We start from the raw sequence: 27,867 nt of genomic DNA, 5'->3' as shown, positions 1-27,867 counted from the left end.
AAGGGACCAAAATAAAGTGAAACCAAAGTAACAATTTGATGTGACCACTGACATTGATAATTAATATAATAAAAAAATAATAATAGGCTCGGACAGCGTCGAGGGGAGCTGGAGTAGCGATGGATTGGAGAGCCCAAGTGAAAAGGGTTTGTCCAGGTCCAACAGCTTCGAAGGGTTTCTGTGTCCTCCGCTGCCGGGTCAAGTTCCTGTCGAGCCAACAGAGACATCAACTGGCCGAACTGCTCGGCGTGCCGTGAGGGCTTCTCCTGTGAACGAGAGCTTAACAGGTGAGACTGAAATAAGGCTGGGCAGTGCAAAGTCTACAGATAGAGATTTAGCTATTTCATGCATAACTGAGTCAAGTTTTTAACACGTCCGATCACATTTACTGTTGCTCGACCAGCACTGATATTTTTAAAATAAAACAATGGATCTAGCAAGCTAATAATTGTCTCATATTTTTCTGTTTGTTTTTCAGAGTCCTTTGAGTCTCTCTATAACGTGGAAAAGTTAATTGGATCCGGAGTATTTGGCAGGGTTTTCCTGGGAACACGCAAATTTGATGGCAAAAAGGTAAATCTTACTGAATTGTACAAACATTTTGCTCTTGCATGCATCAAAACACATTTAAAACAATTTACAGATGGTTTAATACTTAATACAAGGCCAGGTGCTTGACAACTGTTACTGTTATTGAAACTGTTTTTTTGTTTTTTTTTGTGCAGGTTGCCATCAAGCGGATACGCAAGATTGACAATGATCGTTATCTTTATATTGTAAGTTGGCCAAAACCTGAATGTGTATGGAGTTGTTTAAGTGCAGATTACTGTAGTTAATACACCCGTAGGAAGCATTAGGTATAAATGTGATCAACAAATAAGCCTAGAGGCACCAAATAACTTTGAGCTGAAAAGGCTCTTTTGAACGCATCTAAAAAGATCAAAGAATAGTACATTTCAAAATGATGTTTTCTTCAGATTTTTACCCAGCTAACCTTCTGTCTGCTTCTTCTCTCTAGCCTGGGAATCCCGAACCTCTCGTTACAGAAGTGGCGCTGCTGATGATGATGAGGCGAGAACCCATAAGCCCCTTCGTCATACAACCGTACGAGTGGTTTGAACATCCTAAAGAATTCACTCTGGTTATGGAGTATCCGGAGGCCTACGAGACCTTGTATGACATAATCACTCGTCAACCTTGGAGTGACTGGTTCTCACGGGTCGTCATGAGACAGGCTGTGCGGGCAGTGCTACACTGCATCCATCATGGTGTTTTCCATAATGACATTCATTTGGAGAATTTCCTGTTTGAGAAAGACACGCTAGATCTCAAGCTGATAGACTTTGGCTGCGGTCAGCTATTTAGTAGTGAAGGCTACGAGAGCAACATATACAGGGGTGAGCATTTTGGGAGTGTGGAAACCTGAAGCTAGTGACTTACACATTTTTTGATGATGCTTTAAAAAAAAGCTCAACAATGTGCAAATGTCTTCCTTACAGGATTTCGGGAATACTGCCCACCTGAAGTCATTACAGAACCTCGATTCCACGCCGTCCCAGCAAATGTCTGGTCTCTAGGAGTGTTGCTGTACGAGTTGTCGAACTTTTGTCTTCCTTTTCGTAATAGAACGGAAATCACACAAGCCGAAGTTACATTTCAGAACCCCAACTTATCCAAACGTGAGTGAATAATGATGATAACATTGATAAACACACATAAAGCAAACGAGTTGTACAGAAAGTTAAAGGTTGTAGTGTGTCAGAATTTTTATATATACTGTAGCTCAACGTACACCGAGAGCATCGCTGTTTTCAAAAATGCCAGGTCACATGGTCATGACTAACCAGCTCTCTCCTTATTAAAATGTGTACAGACTGCAGGGATTTGATTGGACAGTGTCTAGCTCGGGATCCAGCTGAACGCCCCAGCTTAGAGCAGATGTTACAACATCCATGGTTTGTTCGTACACTACGCTAGATTGGAGAAGCTGAGGAGATTCACTCGATCAGTTTCAGGTGTGTGGAAGTGTAACAAGCAGAGTAGGATTATTATCTTTTGTCTTAAATTCTGGATTATTTGTAGTGAGATTTTCAAATTTGTGTTCATTGTAATGTTCTTGTTATAGTCAAATCACCTTCATTTATATAGCGCTTGATACTATATAATCATGGTAAATCATTATTTCTCCAACATTATTTTAAAAAGTATTATCTTGTTTTCCACTAAAAAATAAGGCTTGTTTTTACAGAATATTAAAATTATTTCCCCCATTATAATATTATTTTCTCGACCAGCGCTGACATTTTTTAAATAAAACAATGGATCTAGCAACAGACACTCTACTGACTTAAAGGGACCAAAATAAAGTGAAACCAAAGTAACAATTTGATGTGACCACTGACATTGATCATTAATATTATAAAAAAATAAATAAAACAAAAACAGTTTTTGATATCTGAAATGTTCCATCCTCAGGCCACTCCAGATCCTGGAAAACTGCTTCCACAGATTTTTCTCCGGGCATCACATCCGCCATCGCTGCACTGACGAGAATGTCTCCCAAGCGTTGGGCTGGATGTAATAATCCACATAGCCTCTCTCTATTTACTCCCGAAATCTGAACCGCTGAAGACGAGGTGGATTAAGTTTGTTTTTGAAGAAAATGCTCCCTCAACTCTACCAAAATTCGTTTATGTCTGCTCGAATCATTTTACACCGGACAGCTTTTTGAATGAGGCTCAGTATAAAGCAGGTTTTGCAAAAAAATGGCTCCTGAAGGATGTAGCAGTGCCAACTGTTCGTGATCCAGCTACACATCTAGAAGTATGTATTACGCGTTGGTTTTCCAAATTGCCTTTGAATTTGTCAAGTTCATAATAACATGTTAGACTTATAAAGTTTGTGATAGCATGTGATAGCACCATGAGTCCAGCTATGTTGTTATTTTTTTATCGCGCTGATAGTGGAATCTTTATTTGTTAAGGACAGCACATCAGAACAGAGCAGCCAAACCAGAGATGTTGCTTGCCAGACAGACGCAAAACCGCTGACCAAGTCTGTTGGTACTCAGTCATCAATGAAGACGTTTCATGTTCGCTACAGGAGTTCAGGTATGTTTATGTATTACATGATACTGCTTATACAGAGGACCTATAACTAGTCTTGTTACACAATAAGTGTCACATAACAGTAACACACAACTACTTTGTATATTACAGGTGTCCAGACGACAGATACAGTTTCGGACATTGACAGTTTGTCACCAGCAGCTGGTTTAATATTTAGGACCTCTACACCTATAAAGTGGCCATCAAAGAGACCTCGTGTGGAACTGGAGGAAGAGGATGACGAAGAAACCCTAATGGACACATCATCTGTAGTAGCACCTGAAGAGCAAGATTATACATTTGATCCAGCAGAGACGGACACAACTTTAACGGAGACAGCAGACATGTCGTAAGTTTCAAAACTGTGCATTTGTTTTAGAACTGGGGTGTCAAACTGAGTTCCTTGTTGGCCACAGCACTGCAGAGTTTACCTCTAATCATTATTAAACACACCTGAGGCAGCTAATCAACTCTCTAAGGCTCATTAAAAAAGTTCAAGTATGCCTGTTGATCCTTCTGGAACTGAGTTTAACACCCCTGGTTCAGAATTGTATTATTTTTATTATTATTATATTTTGTTACTTTTGTATTTAATATTTGTTAACCAGTACGAGTTTTTGTTTCTTAGTGCTCAAGCAAAATGGCAAAATGAGACGCTAGATCGCCTGAGTGAAAGGGAAAGGGTCATCGTTGGAGGTGACATGAGGGCTGACTCACCAGGTACATAGTTGTAAATAAGAAGGATGCATGGATGCTCGGGTATTTTCCGGATCATGAAGCATAACATGCATAGGTAGTATCTAACTGAATTCAATGCACTCGTGGTAATAATGCTTTGTGTAATATTACTTTCAAAGGCCACTCTGCAAAGTTTGGAAGCTATACATTGATGGACCTTCAGACCAACACCGTTGTGGACACACCAGAGCTGGTTCAGGTGGGAGAGAAGAAATATCAGTATTTAAAAAAATTACATTTTGAGAAGTTTAAAACTTCTGGTTTGTCTAAGATGATTGTTTCGTTCCCTATTCTTGTCTATTTCAGAGTAACGAAGTGGGAGGAAGCTACCACATGGAAAAAGGATTACAGAGGAGCTTTGCCCTGTTGGAAGCTCGTGGTGTTACTCTGGAATGTATTGTAACTGACCGCCACCCACAAATACAAAAGTACCTCAGAGCATAGTTCGAATTACAGGGGGTACTGGGGGGTACTATACCCCCCAATGAAGACCCAGTAGGGGACAGAAATATCAGTTTCGGGGGGGTCAGATAATTTTTCTGATATTGTGAAAAAATATAATTACAGTTACAATACAAGTCAACTCCTATTTTCACTGTAGGAACATTTTAATGTAAAGCGATTTCAGACACCCCTATTGTGGACCGTACCATTTTTAACCACCGTGGCTAGAAGCAACGGAGATAGAGAACGACTTCAACTTCTCAAGCAAGTGTCAACGTTGAATGACAAAACGCTAGTTTCATAAAGTATCATTCTTTTCAACATTCCTTATTTGTATATTCAAAAATATTTAAAATAATCTAATTTAATAGTTATAATTTTTCAATGTAAATGATTTAATTTTATTGGTAACAGCCTAGTTGTTACGGCATCCAGTCTCCGTGATTCTCCCTGTACTCAATCTCGAGCGCCCTCTCCAGAATACTAAGAGCATTGCATACTTCTCCTAGTATGGATCATTTATGATTACGCTGCACCTGTTCTGAATGATCACTGATTACTCATACTATATCTTACTCACTCACTCAGCGTCCTGTGTGAAGTATTGTTTCACCCTGTGTTGCATGTCTGAGCGTTTTCCTGAATTATCCTTGCCTTACTTGTTTCCTCGATTGTCTGCAGCCTGACTTCTGACCCAAGCCTGTTCCCCGGACTCTGATTCTCGCTGCCTGCCCTGAACTTCTGCCCGTCTCTTCATTCCGTCGTCTGCCGCCTGCCCCGACCCCTGCCCGTTCCTGGATTACGAGTTCACGCCGTTATTCTGGCCATTCGGCTTATTCGTTTTGCCTGGCTTAACTGGTCAATAAACATTGTTGCATATGGATCTGTCTCTGCCTCCTGAATCGCAACACTAGTGTCTAATTATTTTAATTGAATATATTTATCAAATTTAAGAATTTGAAATGAAAGATGGAGCATACATTTAATAAAATTAGGGAAAAATGTCCTTTATAAAGGTACAAAAAATGATTCTGAGTGTTTTCAAACAGTGATGTAATGAAACATTGACAATTTAAGCTTGAAGGGAGTAAAGCCTCTGTTTAGGCTATTAAGGAAATGTAATTTTGCCAAAAGAAGAACTTTTATTTTAAATAAATGTTCATTTTAAATCAGCCTACTTCAGTGTGATGTTACCATATTATCATGCTTAACACTAAGAATTTGAATAATTGTAATGTGATGATCAGATGCAGATATCTAAATCAAAGAATATAGGCGGTTTGCGGGTGGATCTTTTATTTTTAAGGCGAGACACTACAGGTGAATAGGGTAAAATGTTTAAATAATAGATATCACCATGAAACTTCCTCAGTTGATTACTTACACAAGTATATAAAAACAAATGTATTACAAGTTTTAGAAATGTATATGTTTACTATACGTTATGTTATTATAATTAATTAATTATACTGTATGATAATTTGTAAGAAAAAGAAAAGAACGCCACTTGATCCTATTTTCTGAACTACTGATGCAATATGTCTGATCACGCTTGTAATAGAAAACCTGTTATTGAGTTTTCATTAGGGCCTAAATGTTTTCTTCTTTAGAACTACTATTTTAGCGCACATTAGATGTTACATGAGAACATCTAGTTTTTTTTTTGTTTTTTATGCCTTATTTTATGAAATAACTAGACTAGACATAAATTAATAATAAGGCTATCCTATTTTGAGGTGGTGTTTTCAGTTTTGTACCTCTTTGAATTAAAATACTTGACATGAGGTGGAGTAGAAGAAGGAGTTGATGGTGGTTATTGATTATTAATTTAAAGGGGTCATATAATGCACTTTTACAAATTGATTGTACTGAAATGTGTGTTGGCAGTGCCTGTACACAACCATCATAAAATGATAAAAATCCATCCAGTGTTTTTTTTTTTATCTCTTTATATGCCCCCCCTCCCCCCTCCTCCTCCTCCTCCTCCTCCTCTCCTCAAATCAAGCCGTTCGACCTAGTGACGTCACACGGTCGGATGCCCCTCCCGCGATTGTTGATTGACAGGAGCGTTTCAACACAGACCCGCCCTCGCTCGTGAGCGAGCTGCCTGTCTGTCATCATACTCCGCGCGTCATTGTTGATACTGGCACTGTCTATGAGCAGAATGGCGTCTAAGCGATTGTGGTGTTCTGTTATTGGGTGTAATAAGGAACATAGCAGTCATTTTGACGAACCGCTGAAGACGCAGTGGCTGAGTTTGTTTTCGAAGGGAATATTCCCCACGATCAACGTCAATGCTTTCATGTTTGCGCGAATCATTTCACACACCAGACTGCTCGAGGGTCAGTAAAGCTGTTTTTTCTAAAGAAGCTGCTCCTGAAAAAAGGATCTGTACCAACTATTCGTGTTCGTGCTGCACCTCCAGAAAAAGAAGTGAGTGTAACATTTTATTAACCTTTATATTAACATTTATATTAATCTTTGCAAATCGCTTGCACGCGTCACGATGAATGTGGCTGTTTACACTCGGTATATTACGGCATGTTTTCTATGTACGACGTTCTCGATATAATTCAATCCCACGTTTATAATGAAAAACGCGTCATGGTTATTGTGTTATTGTGTTAGAAACGTGTGTGCACAGAACAGAGGGGCGGGGTGAGCAAAGCTCATTATCATTTAAAGACACATGCACTTAAACGGCGTACTGAAAACAGAGCTGTTTTTGACCAGGTAAAATTAGTGTTTTCTTACAATACATGAGAATTTTTTATTAAAGTATATTACAAACTTTTAATTTAGACCCTAAAGAATCATATTAGCTTGTACAAAAATGGCATTATATGACCCCTTTAAAGCTGCAGTCCGTAGCTTTTCCTCTTTGTCGCCATCTCTGTTCGAAATCTGCAATTGCAGTTATTTGCGGAATTATCAACTTTACGTGGGTTGTACATCGGCATGAAACAGTGCGGATGAATCCAATGTTTTGAGGAGAGTGTGCGGCTGTCAATCACCGCGCCGGTGTGGATACTGTCATTCGCAATCACAGATTCTACTTTTTGGAAGTATGACCAATATTAGAATTTTCAACGGAAAATGACGTCTGAACAAGTAAGTAACATCCACTTTTGTTCTGATCAACTATGGGGGAAAAAAGCATTGCAGTAAATCGCGCTGATTAAATCTACCGATACGCTTATCATATCATGTCTAACCGTGCAAATCATAGAAGAGCAGTTATTTTGTACAAACAAATAACAATCATAGTGCTATGAAATAAACGGTGTATGAACAGAATCCCTGTTATGCATAAACGTGTTCTAATATAACATAATATAAACATATTACGTCAGGAAAATTTTCACTTTACCGATCTGATTCAGATCCAATACTTGACAACGGAGGAGGATTTTTGAGGCTCTGCGTCCATTTTGAACCCCTTTAAAACACTGAGTTCACGCCATCTTTCAAAAGCCCTGCCGATGTTTATCCTAGTTTTCGCATGGCCCGGTTGCAGTCTCTTTTTTCTGTAGCCTCTCCGAAGTATTTTGGGTTTTACAACTGGTGAATCTCCAGTTGTCACTGGTGATTGTCGTTTGAAACATTCTGGATCCGCTATAAGTTTAATTATTTCAAGTGCTGTGAGAAAAGGTTATAAATCTCCATCTCCAACATCCTCACACGCAATATAGCCTTCTAGCCGGCACTCCTTCTTTATGTGTACAGATGTGACGTAATGATGCAAAGACATGCTCGAATTTCCCGCTGAAATCCACCAGTACCACTGGAATTAAAATCATTATTGAAAGCTAACCGATTTGAATCGAGCTACGGCAAGCAGATAGTTTTGAACACTGGCTGGTTATGTTTTTATTATTATTATTATTTTGGATAATTTTTAACACAAAAAAGTTACGGACTGCAGCTTTAAATTGATTGTCATGTTTACTGTTGGCATTACAAAGACCCTACTGTTACCTCGGTTGTTTGTAACATCATCATGTGTTAAAACTAAAAGTTATCGCTTACTATTACGTACTTGACTACTAGTATCTAATAATAAGTCTATACTTATAGAAACACATTTTTTTGTTCACGAGCCAAACAGAACCTGCCCTTACCAAGATGGCCGCATTTCCGGGTCGTAAATTTCACTGGCTGTCTGACACTGTCGCAACTTCCGCTCTCAACTCCTCCTTTGTCTGAGCCCGATCGGTCCTCCGCCTAGTTATTTATTTATTTCATTTTCGTTTGTGGGGTATATTTTTATATATCCTTATCTCTCGGTTATTGAATGACATTCGATTCCGACACATATATGCCTAAAAGCAAAGCCCCCAAAATGGATGACCTGGACTACAGTAAGTAAAGCTGGTTTAGCGTTGTGTTTAGTGCCGCATCACGTACTGTTTTATATGAGCTTGAGAAATGCTTCACGTAGAAGGATGTTTTTGCTATTTTAAAGGGTTTAAACCAAATGTCATTATTTTGTAGTCACATCTAGCATCTCTGCAGCTTTAGTACATCATTAATCTGCCCATCTCCAGTCATTGTTCTGGATTCATTCATGTTCGGCCTCCTTCAGTTGTTTACATCTGTATCGTGTCTCTTTGCTTTTATCGGAGGCTGAATAAATTCATACAGAAAATACATACATACATAAAGTCATCATCATACATCTTTTGGGTGGCGTTATTGGATTTTAACAGTGTTTCTGTCTGCTGGTTTTAAGGAGTCATTCTTAAGCACAAACATATTTGTCATAACTTAATTTTTTGTCAATTATAAACTTAATGTAGGCACACAGAGTGAAATGCTTGTGATCTGTCATCATCAGTCTGTTGCACATTTAATTCTTCACTGGAAGATGTGCTGGAGGCCTATGTACAGTTAGACAGAAAAGTCTGAGACCACATTGAAATATTTAATATATAATATTTAAACAACAAAGAAATGTTATGATGAAACCATAAATTCTGTGTAACTAACCAGATGTTCAGTAGTGGCCAAAAGTGATGTAAAGGGAGGATATTTGTTTTAGTAAGTAAATGGATGTCAAGACAAGTCATCTAAATGTATATAGCGCTTTTTTACAATACAGATTTTTTCAAAGCAGCTTTATAGTGATAACAGGAAAATAATGCAACAAAGATTGTTTTGGCTGTACAGCATCATTAGAAGAAAGTCATTGTCCAGTTTAAGTTCAGTGTTGATTCATTTCCATTGTAGAAATCATTACTAGTTCTTAATTTAGTTCATTTATCTATAGTTGCTCTGGACAAAAAAAAACCAGTGATGTCATTGTCCAGCTCAGTTCAGTTCTCATATAATGGTGTCAGTGCGGGCAGATCCATAATATACATGAATATTAAATGTCCCCAACCAAGCAAGCCGTAGGCAACAGTGGCAAGGAACCCAAACTCCATCAGTGACAGAATGGAGAAGAAGAAAAACCAGGAGAAACCAGGCTCAGTCGGGGCCAGTTCTCCTCTGGCCAACGAGCGAACACCGTATGATTATGATTCAGGCAGCATTATAGGTCAGAAGTCAGATTGCAATCTGAACATTCAAAATATTCAATCCAGTTCCGTCTGGTTGATGATCGGAGTCATCACATCGGTATGGAGATGGTCACGGTCATGTGACTCTTTGCAGAGAGTCAGACTTATGCTCTTCTGTTAAAGCTCAAGATGCTCTTTAGATCATCTCAGATCATGCTGGAGAAAATGATCATCAGCTTTAGTTCATGTAGATCCAGTCCTGCTGTCATTGCAATAAGAGACACACCCCAAGTATTTAGACCTTCTCAGATTCATGTTATTTAATCAACTTTCTTTCTTTTTTTTAAATGATTTTTTGGATGTATCTGTGAACAAATGTAGGATTTGCAAATAAAAAAAATATATATTAGGTACAAATGGCAGATGAAAAACTGATGTAGGGCCTAATCTGAATTTTGCATAAATATTGCTTTTTAATCGTTAGCCTTTTAGAATTTTTCTTACCGCTGTTTTAGAAAAAAAAGAAGCTATTTAAAAATAATAGTAATTTTTAAACATTTCATTAAAATACTTGAAATGGGGTTGAGTTGGGTAAAAGGTTTGATGAGGTTGATATTTTAAAATTCATGTTCAAATCTAACATCAAATTGTCATGCTGATAAAGTCCGTTTGTTTTGGAAAAATGTGTTACAATAGTAGCTTTTAGACCCTATTGTGAAGCAGAAGCTAATAGTGTTTTTTTAAGTGATTCATTTGAGGGTTTGGAGCTGACGATTGTGAAAATGAGTATGTGTCTCTGCCTGCAGGCGTTGCTTTCTGAGCTTCTGCGGGTTTGGCTCAGGTTTGTCCTGGCTTGCTCTCTCTAAAGCTTCCAAACACCCACCGGTGTCGCAAGAGTCGTCAGTTAGTCCACAGAGAACCTGAACGTAAACCTCTCCCGTGCAGCGCAGTGTCCCGAATCCTGATCACGTTTCCATCTCGCATCATAAAGTGAATGATATTAGACACAGGCCAGAGAAACGGGGCGTTCGTGTTAAAGACTCCTGGGTGGAGTGTACCGTCTTTTCAGTTCCTTTCCTATCCAAGTCCCTGTGACCTCATTTCGCCCTCCTTTCTTTCTTTCTCTTCACAGTCCCAGCGGACCTGAGCCCAGAGGAGCGCTCCGAGCTGGAGGAGATCCGGCGCAGGAAAGGAGCGCTGATTCTGGAGATCCAGAGACTGAAAGAGGAGCTGAGAGAAGCCATTATAGAGGTAGAGGGGCTGGAGACCAGCACAGAGGGCAGGTTAGTCTTACATTTACATGCATTTCCTTTAGCAGACGCTTTTATCCACAAATGAGAACAGTAGAAGCAGTTAAACTAACAATAGGACATCAATATGCAAGTGCTATGACCCTTCCCAGTTTAATCTAACGCAGTACATGTATAAATAGATATATAATAGAATAGAAGACAAAGTGTTAGTATTAATGGCTCAAGTGTTGGCGAAAAAAAGATGCAGGTTTAGTCTCAGGTTATATTGTTGGGAATTCATGCATTTTTTCTTTCTCCAATTTGCCTTCTCGGATAGATAACACTCAATAAAAGCACACACTCACACACACGTTATCTCTGTGTGAACAGTGCAGTCATTGACATGAACTTGAACTCTCTTCATGCTGTGTGTTCAGTAGGTTCATTAAACACTCTACAGTGAGGTGTTGTATTTCACAAAACAATATTGATCTCCTGTCTTTTATTTTATAGCAAAACATTACAGAAGAGTCGACATGTGGCCATGGGCAGGAAAAAATTCAACATGGACCCGAAAAAGGTAAGCCATCCTAAAAGTGAAGTTATAAAGTAATACAGCTCAAGAGAACAGAAAGAAGAAATGCACGTGTTTCGTGTTGCCACTGTTTTCCAGCATTATTATCACAGTAACGTTTTTTTGTATGGTCATTCAAATTCTTTGAAAGAAGTCTCTTATGCTTACAAAAGACTGCATTTATTTATCTGATCAGAGGTACAGTAATATCATGAAATATTACTACAATTTATAAGAACTGTTTTTCATTGAAATATACTTTAAAAATGCAATTTGTTCCTGTGAATTCAAAGCTTAAATACTCCCAGTATTCCGTGTCACATGATCCTTCAGAAATCATTCTAATATGATGATTTGCTGCTTAAGAAACATTTTTTATTATTATCAATGTTGAAAACTTTGTGGTGCTTCATATTCTTGTGGAAACTGCAAAAAAAAAAAAAAAAACTGGATTTTTTGATGAATAGAATGTTTAAAAGAACAGCATTTATTTGAAATAGAAACTGGAAGTCTTTACTGTCTCTTTTGATCAATTTAATACAGCCTTGCTGAATAAAAGTATTCATTTCGTTTCCATATATTTAAAAGCAGACTTAACGTTTTACGTTAGGTTTTTCTGACACATAAATATGTTGCTAAAATATTTTAAGGACATATACGTGGCAACATTTGAATCTTTTCTTCATTTTTCCACATATTTTCCTCTTTCGCAGGGCATTGTATTCCTAGTGGAGAATGAGCTTCTGAGACACACTTCAGAGGACATTGCTCAGTTTCTGTACAAAGGAGAAGGACTCAATAAAACTGCAATAGGAGACTATTTGGGTGAAAGGTACTTTGCACTTCAACTGCATTACATCAGTTATTTATTTATTTATTTATTTATTTGTGACTGTTAGAAAAAGAAGTACAATAACATATAAGCTAAGCATGTGCAAAATTAAATTTTTGTTTCAAATCAGTTTCAAAGCAGAGTTGCATTTGAGATGAATTTAAAGAAGCTTTTCTGAGAGGGTTTAAAGGGATAGTTCACGCAAAAATTAAAATTAGCCCATGGTTTACTCATGGAGTCATATACACCTATGGTGGCTTGAGGGTGAGTAAATCATGGGGTCATTTTAATTTTTGGGTGAACTAACCGTTTAACTTTGCAAACGGTCTCTAACGGCTAAAGCAACAAGCATATTTAAACTACTGATTTATAATATCATTATAATAGAGCATATAATAATAATATTATTATGATAGATTTATAATAATATATGATAGATCAGTGATTTAAACAGAGATTTTGTTAATGTTGTTAATACATCTCTCTCTCTCTCTCTCTCTCTCTCTCTTTCAGAGATGACTTCAATATTAAAGTATTGCAGGCTTTTGTTGATCTTCACGAATTCACAGATCTGAACTTGGTACAAGCTCTTCGGTAAATCAGCAACTTTAACCTTTGTGACTTTCCTCAGTGTTATTTTAGTTTTGTTTGTTTGTTTTATTAATATTTTGAATTCGCTTTTATTTTTATTTTTCATGTTAATTTTATTTTTCTGTAGTTTCATTATGTACTTTTGACGTTTATTTTTTTCCATTTGTTTTCGGTTTAATTTATTTTCATTTCAGTTAGTTTTATTTTAATTTATTTCCAGTTAATCATTTTAGTACTTAACTACACTTAAACTTATTTCAGTTTATTGCCAAGACAACATTTCTAATAACAATTTAACTAATATTTCCATTTCAATGAACATTTTTAGTTCACGAATATAACCCTGACTGATCTAGGAACATCTTGTTCATTTTGTATTGGGGCTTTTTGTATGCAAAACAGTTAGAAGTATTCACATGTTATCGTGTTGTGCTTGTCTTCATGGTGCATCTGTCTATTTGTGCTCAATGCAGGCAGTTTCTGTGGAGTTTCCGCTTGCCAGGCGAGGCTCAGAAAATCGACAGGATGATGGAGGCCTTTGCACAGAGATACTGTCACTGCAATCCTGGAGTCTTCCAGAGCACAGGTCTCACACACACACACACACACACACACACACACACACACACAGCTCCTGAGGCTTTCATCAACATATACACTAGCTGTTCTTTTGATCGCAACATATAATGGGTCACATTTGTGTTATTTCATCATTTTGATTCTAAGATTCTCAGAATAGTCATAATTGAGTAAGTGTGTCTGGTTTTGGTTATGGCTCTTTTCCAGTGCATGGTACGGCTCGGTACGGCTCACTTAAATAGTACGACCTCTGTTGATGTTCCAAGCGAGCCGAACCGATACTGAAATGTGACGTGTAAACACTGCAGATCACTGATTGGTCAGAGAGAATCGTCACTACCCACCGTCATTGGATTTGCGACACGAGACGCCGAACCCGAACAAACAAACGTCTTCGTCTTGCAGTGAAAAACATCCACACGCTGAGAATCGAGAACACCACTTAAACTCTGTCTTGTCCCCGCAGACACCTGCTACGTGCTGTCGTTTTCCATCATCATGTTGAACACCAGTCTGCACAACCCCAATGTGCGGGACAAGCCCACAGTGGAGCGCTTCATCAGCATGAACAGAGGCATCAATGACGGGGGAGATTTACCTGAGGATCTGCTCAGAGTGAGTGTGAACATGTCATTATGACTTGGCTGATTAGTATATTGTAATAAAAATGCTGTTACATAAATACATCAACATTTTTTTGCTATAAAATAATAAAAAACGAATGACTTCAGCAGAGTCCTATGGAATCCAGTCATAAAAATAGAATTTAATGGAAGTAACACAAAATGTCATTTTGTGGAATTTGACAAATTAGAATAATAAATCAAAAGTCTTCTATGCATTTCTCTTCTCTAGCTTTCTTTCTAGTGTAGTTGTCAAATAAGCCTAGTATTTTATATTACAAATATTGTTGACTTTTTGATGAATTGCATAAGTTATTCAACAGTAGGGGTGCACCGATCCGACTTTTTCAGTCCCGATACCGATACCGATGCCTGGGATTTGTGTATCTGTCGATACCCGATACCGATCCGATACTATTGTTGAATTAATAATAAACTGTATACCTTCCACCTTATACCTTCCTTGAAGAGACTAAAGGCACCAGACTTTACTAACTAAACATAACTAAGACAAAATAAAAGATGTATGTAATGTTGAATTCTTATTTAGGCCTATTTAAAAAACAATTGTGCATTCAAATCTAAAATATAATGTAATCAAACTCTTAAATTAAAATAAATAAAATGTAGCCACAAGAAACAAAACAGTGCATTGGTTGAACATACAATAGTAATCAAACAGTAACCAAACATTGTAAACATGTAAAAAATATAAAGTGCAAAGTCCTGCAAACAGGAATTTAAAATGCAACATAGCAGCTGAACCTGAGAATAAACAAATAAAAAGTTGGTCGAACAACAACAACTTGATCACACATAATAATAACCAAACATTGAACATGTAGTGCAGTGTCACACCACCATCACAAACATGACCTGTGAATGCTCACTTAATCAGCAATGGCAAATTTAAATGTCAGTTTTAATGATCAATATGTTTCATATTTTAAAAAATGAAAACAAAAAGAAGCAGGGTTGTTTTATATTTCGTGTTGTTATAAATATATGCAGTAAAGATGATCAATGTACGCGTTTGCCTGAACCACATTTATGTGGCCATTAATATGTTTAAGATTTTTTTAAATGAAAAGAGGCAGAGTGGTGTTTTATAACATATTTCGTTTTATTGTTGGCTAATACATACATAAAGAGATGACCGGAGTAGCCAGAGCGAGCTGAGTGACGCGATCAAGAACGCTGCTGTTCCATTTGCAGAATAACCGGACTTGCCGCCTCTCGTCCTCGGGAGTTCGTTCTCCTGAGTCAAACTTGTCAAGTCCGAACTACCAAGGACGCAAGTCCGAAGTTTGCGTACTTGGTATTGAGAAACGGCCTCTGGCTCGCTCCATGTTGCTTCTAGCATGCGACACACGTGAAGCTAACGAATGACGTAGGTTCTGCTGCGACGACAAAAAAAAAAAAAAAAAAAAAAAACCTGGATCGGCCCGTGGATCTGTTATTTTTTCCAATCCCCGATCCAGCTATTTTGTCAGTATCGCGGCCGATATCCGATCCTAATATCGGATCGGTGCACCCCTATTCAACAGTTATTTAAATCTTGATACAGACCAGTGTGTGAATATTAAACTGCAAAAAGACTGCTATTGAAGTCTGCATGTTCTATGGGTCTCTGTGTGACTGTGTGAATGTACTTCTCAAAGTAATAATAATAATAGTATTTAGGGCTGGGCGATAGCGATATGTATCGCGATAGACACGTAATCAATATCAATAAAAAATGCGTTCGATAAAACGTTCGATAATTATATTTTTTTCTTTGTCGGAAGAAACCAGAGGTTGCGAAGCAAGTTTGGTTGCACGAACAAAGGCACTCACTCTCTGGTGACCTAGCAACGTAGGGAGTGACACGCTAACAGCCGGTCATGTAACAGTATGGTTGCGCCATATTGTTGTCTCGTTTTGCTGGATTCTTCAGTAACAGAACCGGCGTGAGTGATAAGTGGAAAATGAGTGTTGATAAAACAGGAAAAGTCAGATCGCCAGTATGGCAGTTTTTTGGATTTTATAAGTCTGAGCGTAGTCAGACCAATATCGTCTGCAAATTATGCAAGACCGTCGTCGGTTTCTCTATGTTTATATTTAACACTTTGCACTATTTTATTAAGCATTTCTTACGTATTCTTTAATTTTGCACCTTAATGTTAAGAGATAATTGTTGAGTGTTCATTGTGATTTTAAACTTATGTTAACATTTTAATTATTTGAGTGTTTTCCATGGTTGTGTTGACATTTTCTGCCTTTATAACTGAGGGGATTATAATCAGAGGAAGGTTAAATTTGAAATAATAATAAAAAAAAAGTAATATATTTGTCTCCTGTTCCTTATTTTAAATAGGTCATAAAAAATATCAATAATTATCGATATCGACCGATATGAAACACTTATATCGTGATACAGTTTTCAGCCATATTGCCCAGCCCTAATAGTATTATTAAAATTATTAAAACTTTATTGTATGGAATATCACACAATGTTAACAGCCTCTTTTGTGCAGCATTTTATTTGTCAAAAAAAAGAAGAAATTGTTCATTTTCTATTGATTACTTTTTAAAAGATTCATTAATGCTTTATGCTTTCATTTGATTACCACTGTTTTTTATACATTTTTCATAAATAGAGCTTAATTTATATAGGCGACACAGGTTTCCTGAAAAATGGGGCACATTATTGTAAAAATGTTATTAAATGTTAAAGTTTTATTTATTCAATTGTTTAGACATGCTTTTTGATTTATTAATTTATTCAAGCCATAAAAAAAATTAAGTTAAAACGGAAAACAGAATTTAGAAATAAGAAAACAGAATTTGGGGGTGAAATAAAATGGCTTTCATAGGGCCCCAAGAATGTTATGTTTTTTTAATCTTTTAATAAATTGTTAAATCATGTAGGTTTCACGAGCTCAATAAATTAGACCTGTTTTTTTTATTACAAAAAATGACTATTTTTAATCAACCATTTCGTAGGGCTCTATTTCCGGTTGCTACTATGTTGCTCAAAATTGCTGTCAGTGTGAACGACCCTTGAGTGATTCAAGGCCTTTTTAATAATAACTATTCACATGGAATGCTTTTATAAACAATGTGAGTGTTCTCTTCAGAATCTGTATGACAGCATTAAGAACGAGCCTTTTAAGATCCCAGAGGATGATGGGAATGACCTGACGCATACTTTCTTCAACCCTGACAGAGAAGGCTGGCTCCTCAAGCTGGGTGAGTCCCTCCTGATGTGCGCCAGGAGAGTTTCTGTTTAACCAAAGTCGGAAGGGTCTCTATCATTGCCATTGCATGATATTCTATTTCATTGCAGCGCTTTGCACTTTTGTTTTCTCTTTAAAAAAAACCCAAGCGAAACATCACTTCTGATTTCGAAGATTTACTTTCTTTCTGCATGGCGAGCTCTGTGATCTCTCAAGCACTAAAGGCTTTTGAATCTTTTTCCTTCTCCCTGTGTCTCCCTCTCCTCTGTCTTTCTGTTTCCTGTGATCCGTCTCCCCGTTCCCTTTTTCCGATCTCTTCTGGCTCCTGCTCTGCTTGACCTGTGATTTCTCTGCCGATGCTGGGGCTGTTCACCCTTCAGGAGGTACGTACAGCCTTACTAGAACAACTTGTAGAGAAGGACCACTTAGATTAGGACACAATGATCTTATTAGTCATGTTTGCAAAGCATTATTATTATTGTAGTGATTGTGCTTCAGACATGACTGATTCCTCAAATTATGTGTGTTGTTGCAGAGAGGGGAGCTGTTACTTTACTATGTGATCATGGTGCATAAACTGCTTAGACTAGTCTTAAAAGTTAGTCATCTAATTTTTTTTCTTCAAGACTGGTGCTAACTTTTTAAAGTCAGTTACATAAAAGGGTAGATCGGTCTAATTTGAATCAGAAAAGTAACCCTTGACTAATTTCTATTTGGCCAAATTAGTTCTTAAAGGGATACTTCATCGATTAGCATTAAGCTTTGTATCAGTAGAAACCCGGTAGCATTTTCAAATGACCGTGCTTCCCTCCCTCATGTCCCCCTGAGACGAGAGATTTCTGTATTGTGTGTCTGGAAAAAAACCTCTGATGTCGTAAAAATTTTCATTTTGTGTCATCGGAGGCTTTTTTTGTCCAGAGGCGAGAGACTACAGCCAGTAGGAGGAGCTCGTTCTGCATGTGTTCAACCCGCCCATAGGGGGATCTCACGATAAAACGGCGTCTTTTCAGTTTCGAGTCGACTAGTAGCCTAGTTGTATAATTTCTTCCGATACTGCCCTCTGTAACCGGTAGGCGTGGCTTGGGAGTGGCCTCGTAGGGCAGCGGAGCAAGTGCATTCTGGGAGTTGTTGTCTTTCATCCACATGAGCCAAAAATACATTTTTCTACTACATAAATGACCCAATTTAAAATAAATACACATTCATCCAGCGGTGAAATATCCCTTTAAGAGACAGTCTTAACATAGTGGCTAAGTTTATGCAACTGGCGCCAGTAGTGTGATGGGTAATTTCGAAGCACTGCTTCATGAAGCTTCGAAACATTGCGAATCATTTGTTTCAAACCAGTGATTCGGAGCATGTATCAAACTGGCAAAGTGACGTGATTTCAGTAAACAAGGTATTGTATGAAATTCCAATGGTTCGCCACTAGGGTCGATCTCTGAGAACCTATATAGTTTTTACCTCATCTCTGATCAGTCGGTGTTATAGTTTTGTAGAAATTTTCAGTGGCATAGTTTATAATAAAAAAGGAAGAGTTGTAGTTTCTTATTGATTAACCAAGCTCTCCATAAAACAAACAAAACACACTACAAATTCATAAAATAACATATATTTCTTGGTATTAGATAAATTGTTAATAGCATTTAATGGATTACTTTCAATAGAACATTTGCAGTTGGTTTGTAAAAAGTGCATGCATGTTTGGGTTTGTTAACGTGCATTTACACAATTCTGACCATCAGGAGTCATCCGCATGTGGGCGATTCAAAACTGAATTATTTTGCAAAGCAAAAAAAATCACTAATGACCAGACCATAAAATAAAGGGGAAAAACCTCTCACATACACTATATGGACAAATGTATTGGGACACACTTCTTAATTAATGAATTCAGGTGCTTCAGTCAGACCCATTGCCACATTTACTGCATTTACAATCATTTATGGAAAACTGTCGTTCTAAAGAGCTCAGTGAATTCAAGCGTGGTACTGTGATAGAATGACACCTTTGCAATTAGTCAGTTCATGAAATGTCATCCCTGCTTGATATTCCACGGTCAACTAGTGATGGGAAGTCCAGCTCTTTTCAAAGATTTGGCTCTTTTGGCTCGGCTCCCTTAGAAGAGCCGGCTCTTACGGCTCCCAAATGGCTATTCATTTAGTATCACTTGGAGCCTTATATTTTAGCCTAATTTAGCAATTGTGAATGATTTGTGTGTTGGTAAGCAATTTTTTAATCTGTGGTTTCATAGAAGCCTTATTTCTATGCATTTTTTCGTTACAAAAAAATATTTTCTCCTCTCTGATTTATTTGTCCTGTTTTTGAGAAGTCTCCAATATCATTGAGCTCAGATGCTGCTGCTTTTTCGATTTTTGCTCATTTCTTCACTTTCTCCCTACACGCTTGCATTTAAATCCGGCTCCCCCGCCTCTCTCTGTTACTCTATGGACCTGGCCTGTACCACTACACTCGCTATCTTCTGAGCGTGTGTCCCCCTTCCTTTCACATAATGGAATGATCCTAGTCTGTCCGCCCATGTGATTGGCCACATGGTGTGCCCATCCAAAGAAAAGTCCCGCCCCTGCCTGCGGCTGAAGATTCGGCTCTCCCCGAATGGGAGTCGGCTCTTCTCTTCTGAGTTTCCATGGCCGAGCAGCTTCATGCAAGCCTCACATTACCAAGTACAATGCCAAGTGTCGTATGCAGTGGTGTAAAGCACACCGCATCTAGACTCTGGAGCAGTGGAAACATGTTCTCTGGAGTGACAAATCACACTTCTCTGTTTGGAAGTATGATGGGCGAGTCTGGGTTTGGCGGATACCTGCCTGACTGAAATGTGTCAGCTGTAATGTTTGGTGGATGAGGGATAATGGTATGAGGCTGTTTTTCAGTGATTGGGTTAAGCCACTTACTTCCAGTGAAGGGGAAACATAATGCTTCAGCATACCAAGGCATTTTAGACAATGCTATGCTTCCAACTTTGTGGGAAGAGTTCAGGGAAGGCCCTTTTCTATTCCAGTTCATGAATCATGAATAGTTCAGTTCTATGCACCACTGCACAAAGCAAGGTTCATAAAGGCATGGTTGGATGAGTTTGTTGTGGAGGAACTTGACTGACCCACACAGAGCCCTGACCTCAACCCAATCGAACACCTTTGGGATGAACTGGAACGGAGATGGCAAGCCAGGTCCTCTCGTCCAACATCAGTGCCTGACCTCACACATGCTCTACTGGATGAATGGGCAAAACATTCCCACAGAAACACTCAAAAATCTTCTGGAAAGCCTTCCCAGAAGAGTGGAAACTGTTATAACTGCAAAGGGAGGACCAAATCTTTTTAGAATTTAGAATGCAGTGTCATTATAGTCCCTGTTGGTGTAATGGTCAGGTGTCCCAAAACTCCAGATAGATTATAGTGTATATTCTCATAGAGGTTTGAGGCTGTGAGCTCTTTTGACTTTTACCTCTACACAACCACCTAGCAACCAACCAGAACACAAAAGAAGTGTAATTATACTCAGGCAACCACTGGCATCTTGATTTTGCACTAGCAAACATCACTTACCAATCTGCAGAAAATGTAAAAATCTTGTAAAATTAGTTTAGTAGGAATTTAGTTGGGTTTTTCAAGGGTTTCACTCTACTAATAATGTAATGTGTAGAGATTTCTTGCTGTGTCTGTGCAGTTTCATTCGCAGGCTGACACAGAGGAAATTTGATGTTTACAAAGCCTGTCTTACATCTCTAATCCAGTGTAATGATCATTCTCAGGAGGTCGTGTGAAAACGTGGAAGAGACGGTGGTTCATTCTGACAGATAACTGCCTCTATTACTTCGAGTACACAACAGTAAGTCAATCAAAAATAGCAATATTTCATCTTATTACACAGCTCTTTGTAATACTTTGTATAAAATAATTTTGTATAATGGCTGTATATAACAAGTACAAGTATATATCTTATTAAGCAGGATAATGAATTGAACAGTCAATTATAGTTCTTTGTACAAAATAATTTGACCCGAGAATGCTGCAGTTGACCATTCAGAATCAAATATTCTAGAGAGCCATGTAATAATTGTTTGTACTGCATATTATTAGCATTAAATTGATCAAAAGTGATAGTAACAAAAGATTTATATTTCAAATAAATAACATTTTGAACTTTCTATTTATGAAAGAATTTTGAAAAATGCATCACAGTTTCCACAGAAATATAAAGCAGCACAACTGTTTCAACATTGATAATAATCAGAAATGTTTCTTTAGCCACAAATCAGCATATTAGAATGATTTCTGAAGGACCATGTGACAATGAAGACTGGAGGAATGATGCTGAAAATTCAGCTTTGATTGAATTGACCCCTGATAGGAAGTTCTGACTGATTTACTGAGTGTGTGTGTGTCTTCAGGACAAGGAGCCCAGAGGCATCATACCATTGGAGAACCTGAGCATTCGAGAGGTCGAAGATCCCAGAAAGCCAGTAAGCCAAATGCACCTAATCAAATAGAACAATTTCCATGATAATTTTCATATATCAACCACAGATTATTTTATTTGCCATTAGGGCTGGGCAGTATATCAAAAAGGGTTTATGTGCTGTTTGTTCATGGTGGTGTTTTTTGTGTGCAGAACTGTTTTGAGCTGTACATCCCTAATAACCGCGGGCAGCTGATTAAAGCGTGCAAGACCGAGGCTGATGGACGTGTGGTGGAGGGAAACCACATGGTGTACCGGATCTCAGCTCCCACCCCAGAGGAAAAGGACGAATGGATACACAGCATCAAGTGAGTAATCGGCTGAATGAAGATCTCAGAGGACAAGGCATTCGAAAGAGTAAAGAACTATTTACACCAAGAGCGACCTGACAAAGGGGCTCAAATGCTGTAAAAATATTCACACTGATGGCAGTGCAAGTTTTTATCAGCCTCTTGACAAATATTTGCTTAACTTATCTGAAGTATATTTGCATTTCCTGATGGGAATAGCAGTGTATATGCTAGTATACTCCTCAGGGCACAAAAATAACAGATACAAATATTTGAAATGTAAATTTTGCGCTCCTAAGCCTTCCAATATGTCCCTCCCCAACATGTTTAGCCTGTCTTACATGAAACAATAGTCAGAAAAAGAAGAGTTTATTGAACCTTTAGACAAGATCTAAAAAATAAAATAAATAAAAAAGTCTTTGCTGAGTATCATAATGCGTCAGGCTTTTATGGCTCATATAGTTTGATTTAGTGAGAATAATGGAGCTCACACTAGAGGAGGAAAAACAGCTCAGTTTTATTCAGAGGCCCAAAAATGTGAAATCTGTTGCAGATGCAGATATTTTTATGGTTAAGATGAAATTCTGATAGCTTGTACTGTAAATCAATGAGATCTTTATAACAGTATAGCAGATACTTACATAAAATCATATAAATATCAGTTTTCACTCTATATCTCCCAATAATATGTCTTGGTGGTAAGATGATTTTTAAATACTTAGTTTTATGATCAAAGCTCTGTAGTTTAAAAACACATAATGCAATGCAGTACAATGATGATTGAGAGATGAACAAATAAACGTTCCTCAAAATCCTGATGGATCATATTTGATACTCACAATTTAATATGAGTTTTATAAAAAATGATGTATGGATACTCAAGTAAACCTAAGTTGTTTCAGTCCAGTAAGTGTTCATCTTGAAATATCACTAACAATATAAAAGCTATACTTTGTCCTGTGAAATCTTTATTGATTTTTATAAAGTATAAACTATCACTCAGACGACAGAAGACATGCAGTAGATTGTGTGCAACAGGGTTTTTTTGTTGATCATTTAGAGACCTTTGAAATGTGTATAAAATGATAGAGTAGGCATTATAGGGACAAATAGGAAATCTATGCTAACTCTGCAAATAAGAGCATGTAACATGACCCGATCTTCTGTTTTTGTTGCAGATCTGCTGTGAGCGTCGACCCCTTCTACGAGATGCTTGCAGCCAGGAAGAAACGCATTTCCCTAAAGAAGAAGGAGGAGCAACCTTAGAAATCCTCCATTTCTCCTCCATCCTTCCAAACACTCCATCCATTCTCTGAGAAACCAATGATACTTCATTAAGGTAGCTCTTGTCCTCTCATCAGAAGAATCCATAATGCTGGTTTTATGGAGAGATGGATGTCGTTGGGGAAACCTGAACGTCATCATCTTTGGTTTGGATTTAGGTGGTCTGGACTGCACAATTACCCATCTCTTATGTTATAACTTCCACTACACTTGTACACTACACAGTGTTATTCACTATCATGCTAGTTTGTAGTCCCACACTATATTACGCTGACATTCCATAGACCTTCACCGACGAACATAACACTCATAAATCTGCATAATTCTCCATCCTCACCTCATCACTGACAGCGCTCTCACATTCGGTGGCTTCTGACCACCATTACTGCTATTTCCAGCATTTTACTGTGAAGTTCTTACACATACAGGGTAGATGACCAACCAGCCTGATGTATTCATCATCACCTCCATCATCAGGGACAGATTCAACCGAGCCTTTAGCAGAAATGAGCAGGACGTTTCGTTCTCACTGAAGGCTTTTGTTATTGGTTTACTGGGTCTATCTGCTACCTGTCTTAGTTAATTTATCTAAACTGACACTATTTATCTCTTACTCATTTGAGTTTATTTACATGTTATAAATGAAGATGTAAATGAAGGTCATTGCTGTTCACACTACATATCAAGACTGAGTCAAGCATATCCAATCAGTTATTTTTAGACTAATATTGGTAGAATAATAATGGTATAGGCCACGTGATAAACCTGCCGGTGATGTCATTTCCAGTGCACAACTATATTGAACTTCACTGACCCATCAAAGCATCTGTAGAAACACATCTCATTGTATGCGAGTCCTTAAATAAGCTCCTCCACCTTTGAGAAAAGAGCCTTAAAAGTCCCCACAGCCCTGTTTCTGAATGTTCTTACTAGTGTTTCAACTAAACCAACTGGGTTTAAACTGATAACTCAACCACTGGTGCTGCAAAACTGTTCTTGGGGGAATCTCATGAAAATATCTCCAGATTATATTGTACACTAAGAAGAAAAATAGATTTTGCAAAAAGAAATTAACTAATTTTCAAGATTGTTTTTTTTAATTTAATTTATTTGCCCTTAACTAAGCACATTTCCCTCCAAATGCATCCAGAGGTTTGGCGGAATTAAATCTAATTTTGGTAACATTTTACAATTGGGTCACTTTTGTTAAAGAGTTATATTGTTAAGGGTTTTGTTGTTCACCCAAAAATGAAAATTATGTAGTTATTTACTCACGCTCGTGTCGTTCCAAACCCGTAAGACTTTCGTTCATCTTCTGAACACAAATGAAGATATTTTTGATGAAATCTGAGAGATTTCGTTCCTGCCACTGACAGCTACGCACCTGAAACTCTGACGCTTCAAAAAGTTCATAAAGAGATTGTAAAACGAATCCATATGAATTGAGCGGTTCAAATTTTCTGAAGATACATAATCACTTTATATGATGAACAGATTGAATTTAGTCTTTTTATTCACATTAACACTGATCAACTCACAACTCAATTATGTTTGCTTTATGTGCAAGAACTAATGAGGTTAATTTTTGCGTGTTAATTATGTACGGTTGAGCTTCTGTTCATCACAAAGTGATCGAGTCTCTTCAGAAAATTTGGACTAAACCACTCAATTCATATGGATTAGTTTTACAATGTCTTTATGAACTTTTTGAAGCGTGAAGTGGTAGTTGTGTAGCTGTCAATGGAGGGACAGAAATATCTCTGATTTCATCAATAAGATCTTCATTTGTGTTCTGAAGCCGAACGAAAGTTTTTACGGGTTTGGAACGACACGAGGGAGAGTAAATAATGATTTTATTTTAATTTTTTATTTAATTTTTGGCTAAACTAAGCCTTTTTGTTAGCATTAATTAGTGCATTAATATGAACTAACAATGAACAACGTATTTTTACAGCATTTGTTTATTTTATTTTAAATTAGTTAATACAGTAGTTTGTGTTGGTTCACAGAGCATTAAATAATGTCAATAAATATGAACTAAGATTAATAAATGCTCATTGTTCACTGTTAATTAGTGTTAATAACAAATGAGACCTTATTGTAAAGTGTTACCCTGATTTCTTTAGAATTTGGGATGAAATTTGACATGATCTTGACAGGTTAGGTGAGATTCGCTGTCATTACAAGCAAACCGTCTCGATTGGCCTTTCAGAATGTGTGTTTGCCAAAGCAGAGAGAGACTGCTGTGTCTGCTGCTTAATGCATGAAAAAGATGGTTTAATATAATTCCTGATCCTAAAATATGTGCCAGACATACTTGTATTGTTATTTGTGTGAAACACTAGTTACTCCCTCTTACTCAGTGCTGTTCAGTTTGAAGGAGTCCATGGCAGCTTTTTTCCAATGTACATTATATTTTGCCTTTTTCTGTTTGTAAATACATGTTGTTATCTTTGTTTACTACACACATTGCTAGCATTTTTATTTATTGTTTTTCCAAATCTTTCTTTTTTGAGAAACAAGGATCATGGGGTTGCATGTTGTACTGAATCGAAGCATCTTTTGTAAAGGGTGAATCTGATGCCTGTGTTTTTGGACACGTCTACGGCGACTATTAGCGTTCTGTATTTCTAAAGCTCACGTGAGCGAGCAAGTCTGCAAATTTGGCATTGCAGTTCAAAAAGCATCTAGTAACTATTAAAACGTGTACTTGATCAAAACAAAGCGATAAGGAATGTTCTATCAATATTTTTAAAGCCGATTTATACGGAACACTAATAGCGTCTGGAGTTTAAAATAATAATAACCACACTATTTAAATATGCTAATTATGAAATGGTTAATACTGAGAATTGTTTAGCAGTGCATTTTGCTTGACTTTTGTGAATTATTATTTTATTTTTTTCCCGATTAATATAAAGCTTGGCTATAGTAATCGATGTCTTTGACTTTAAGACATATTTAATAGTTTGGAGTTAGAATCCATGTTTATGGCACTTTAATAGAGTTCAGCACAGTTTCGACTAAACGACAGCCTGATTTACTCTCTAGTGCCCTCTATGATTATGTAATTACACTGCAGTTCTTAACTGGTTTAAGCCTTGCTGCACACATAACGGATGCCAGTATACAGCATCCACATCAAATCATTTGAGGTGAACCTGCTTCACATTGTATTGTATGTTAACCCACAGGCCATACGTATATATGACTGCGAGAGATCTCAAGAGACTCCAAGTGTTAAATGGCATTAAACTGCTGACTGCAACAGTACATTCCTTGATATAAGCTATGTGTTTAAACGAATAGTTTGGGCATGACGTGGTCTGACGAAGACTGTAGAACGACTCTGATGACTTGAATACGTTTTGGAGACTCTAAATCTGGGCATTCTTGATGAGAAGTGCGAAGGTGCCAAAACCTTTCAGCTAGTCTGTGAATACGATAGGACAAATGAAAGCGTTTCCTCCTCCTCTTTCTTTTTTTTTCCCCCCTCCCTGTTTCTGATTGGCCACAGATTGTTGAGAAATTCATGTAGCAAAATGAAAACTCAGTTATGGTACACTGGTGCCAATCAACTCTAATAAACAAAAAGATTGAAAAAAGACATTCACATTGTGTGTGTGTGTTTATTAATATCTGGTGAATCATACTGTTCTCAACAAGGTGTACTTGGAAATATTTGTCTCGTTAAACCTACAAAACCTCTATCTCACATATTTTGTACAAATTCATAGTGGGATTCATAGGAAAAAAGTAAGCATTAACAAATTCATATAAATTTGCCAAAATAATTATGAGTTGTCATGAGGCTGTTGCAATATAAGGGCTGGCAACAAGTATTTGCATGAACATGTTATTTACAAAAATGCATTAAGTACCTTTTAAAGTAAAAATGAAATTTTGATGGCTTTGAGATCTTTACAGCAGACTAATTACATAAAATGCATAATAATGTCAGTGGTTGTCATTCTATATCTGCCAATAATATGTCTAAGTAAGATATTTAAATGCTTAGTTTTATGATCAAATCTCTGTAGTTTTAAAACACATAATGCAATGCAATACAGTGATGATTAAGAGATGAACCAATAAACCTTCCTCAAAAGCCTGATGGATCATATTAGATACTCACATTTTATATGATTTTACCAAAAAAAAAAAAAAAATGTGTGGATAAACCTAAGTTGCTCTAAGTTATTCTTCCATTTACTTTGTAAAAATCAGTAAAGATTTCACAGCAAAAAGACATGAACCATGAGCTAAACGGGGATGGTTTTACAAATCTACTAAAAGGCTTTTAACTTGCTAAAAAGTCAAAACTTTTTTTCTTTTTTTTTTTTATGTTGATCATTTTAGAGCTCTTAAAAAT

General features: G+C 37.3%; 3 protein-coding genes and 1 long non-coding RNA gene across 4 annotated transcripts; all 4 read left to right on the top strand.

The window, feature by feature from the left end:
- The first annotated feature begins 159 nt into the window (after positions 1–159).
- Positions 160–2,600, top strand: LOC309484574 (serine/threonine-protein kinase pim-2-like). Its single transcript, XM_082150898.1, has 7 exons — positions 160–287; positions 479–573; positions 726–776; positions 1,019–1,397; positions 1,500–1,679; positions 1,874–2,015; positions 2,476–2,600. The coding sequence occupies exons 4-6, from the start codon at positions 1,061–1,063 to the stop codon at positions 1,975–1,977; spliced, it is 621 nt and encodes a 206-aa protein (XP_082007024.1). The 5' UTR covers positions 160–287; positions 479–573; positions 726–776; positions 1,019–1,060; the 3' UTR covers positions 1,978–2,015; positions 2,476–2,600.
- Positions 2,601–2,699: 99 nt separating this feature from the next.
- Positions 2,700–5,729, top strand: LOC309484575 (uncharacterized protein). Its single transcript, XM_082150899.1, has 7 exons — positions 2,700–2,823; positions 2,984–3,110; positions 3,219–3,456; positions 3,736–3,827; positions 3,965–4,044; positions 4,152–4,273; positions 4,971–5,729. The coding sequence occupies exons 2-7, from the start codon at positions 3,077–3,079 to the stop codon at positions 5,005–5,007; spliced, it is 603 nt and encodes a 200-aa protein (XP_082007025.1). The 5' UTR covers positions 2,700–2,823; positions 2,984–3,076; the 3' UTR covers positions 5,008–5,729.
- Positions 5,730–8,463: 2,734 nt separating this feature from the next.
- On the top strand, positions 8,464–27,104 carry cyth2 (cytohesin 2). The gene is made up of 12 exons (XM_082150424.1): positions 8,464–8,650; positions 10,923–11,073; positions 11,536–11,602; positions 12,310–12,428; positions 12,942–13,022; positions 13,493–13,605; positions 14,065–14,213; positions 17,341–17,452; positions 21,215–21,291; positions 21,854–21,925; positions 22,075–22,229; positions 23,390–27,104. Exons 1-12 carry the CDS (start codon positions 8,584–8,586, stop codon positions 23,475–23,477), a joined length of 1,251 nt encoding a protein of 416 aa, XP_082006550.1. The 5' UTR covers positions 8,464–8,583; the 3' UTR covers positions 23,478–27,104.
- Positions 17,460–18,594, top strand: LOC309484279. The gene is made up of 2 exons (XR_014200814.1): positions 17,460–18,310; positions 18,365–18,594. It is a non-coding gene; the product is annotated as an uncharacterized lncRNA (long non-coding RNA).
- Positions 27,105–27,867: the final 763 nt, after the last annotated feature.

The sequence above is a fragment of the Leuciscus leuciscus genome (assembly GCF_965113295.1).
Source record: "Leuciscus leuciscus genome assembly, chromosome: 20".
NCBI classification, from domain to species: Eukaryota; Metazoa; Chordata; class Actinopteri; order Cypriniformes; family Leuciscidae; genus Leuciscus; species Leuciscus leuciscus.
The sequence above is the reverse complement of the archived record's forward strand: the minus strand, read 5'-3'. Positions and strand labels throughout refer to the sequence as shown.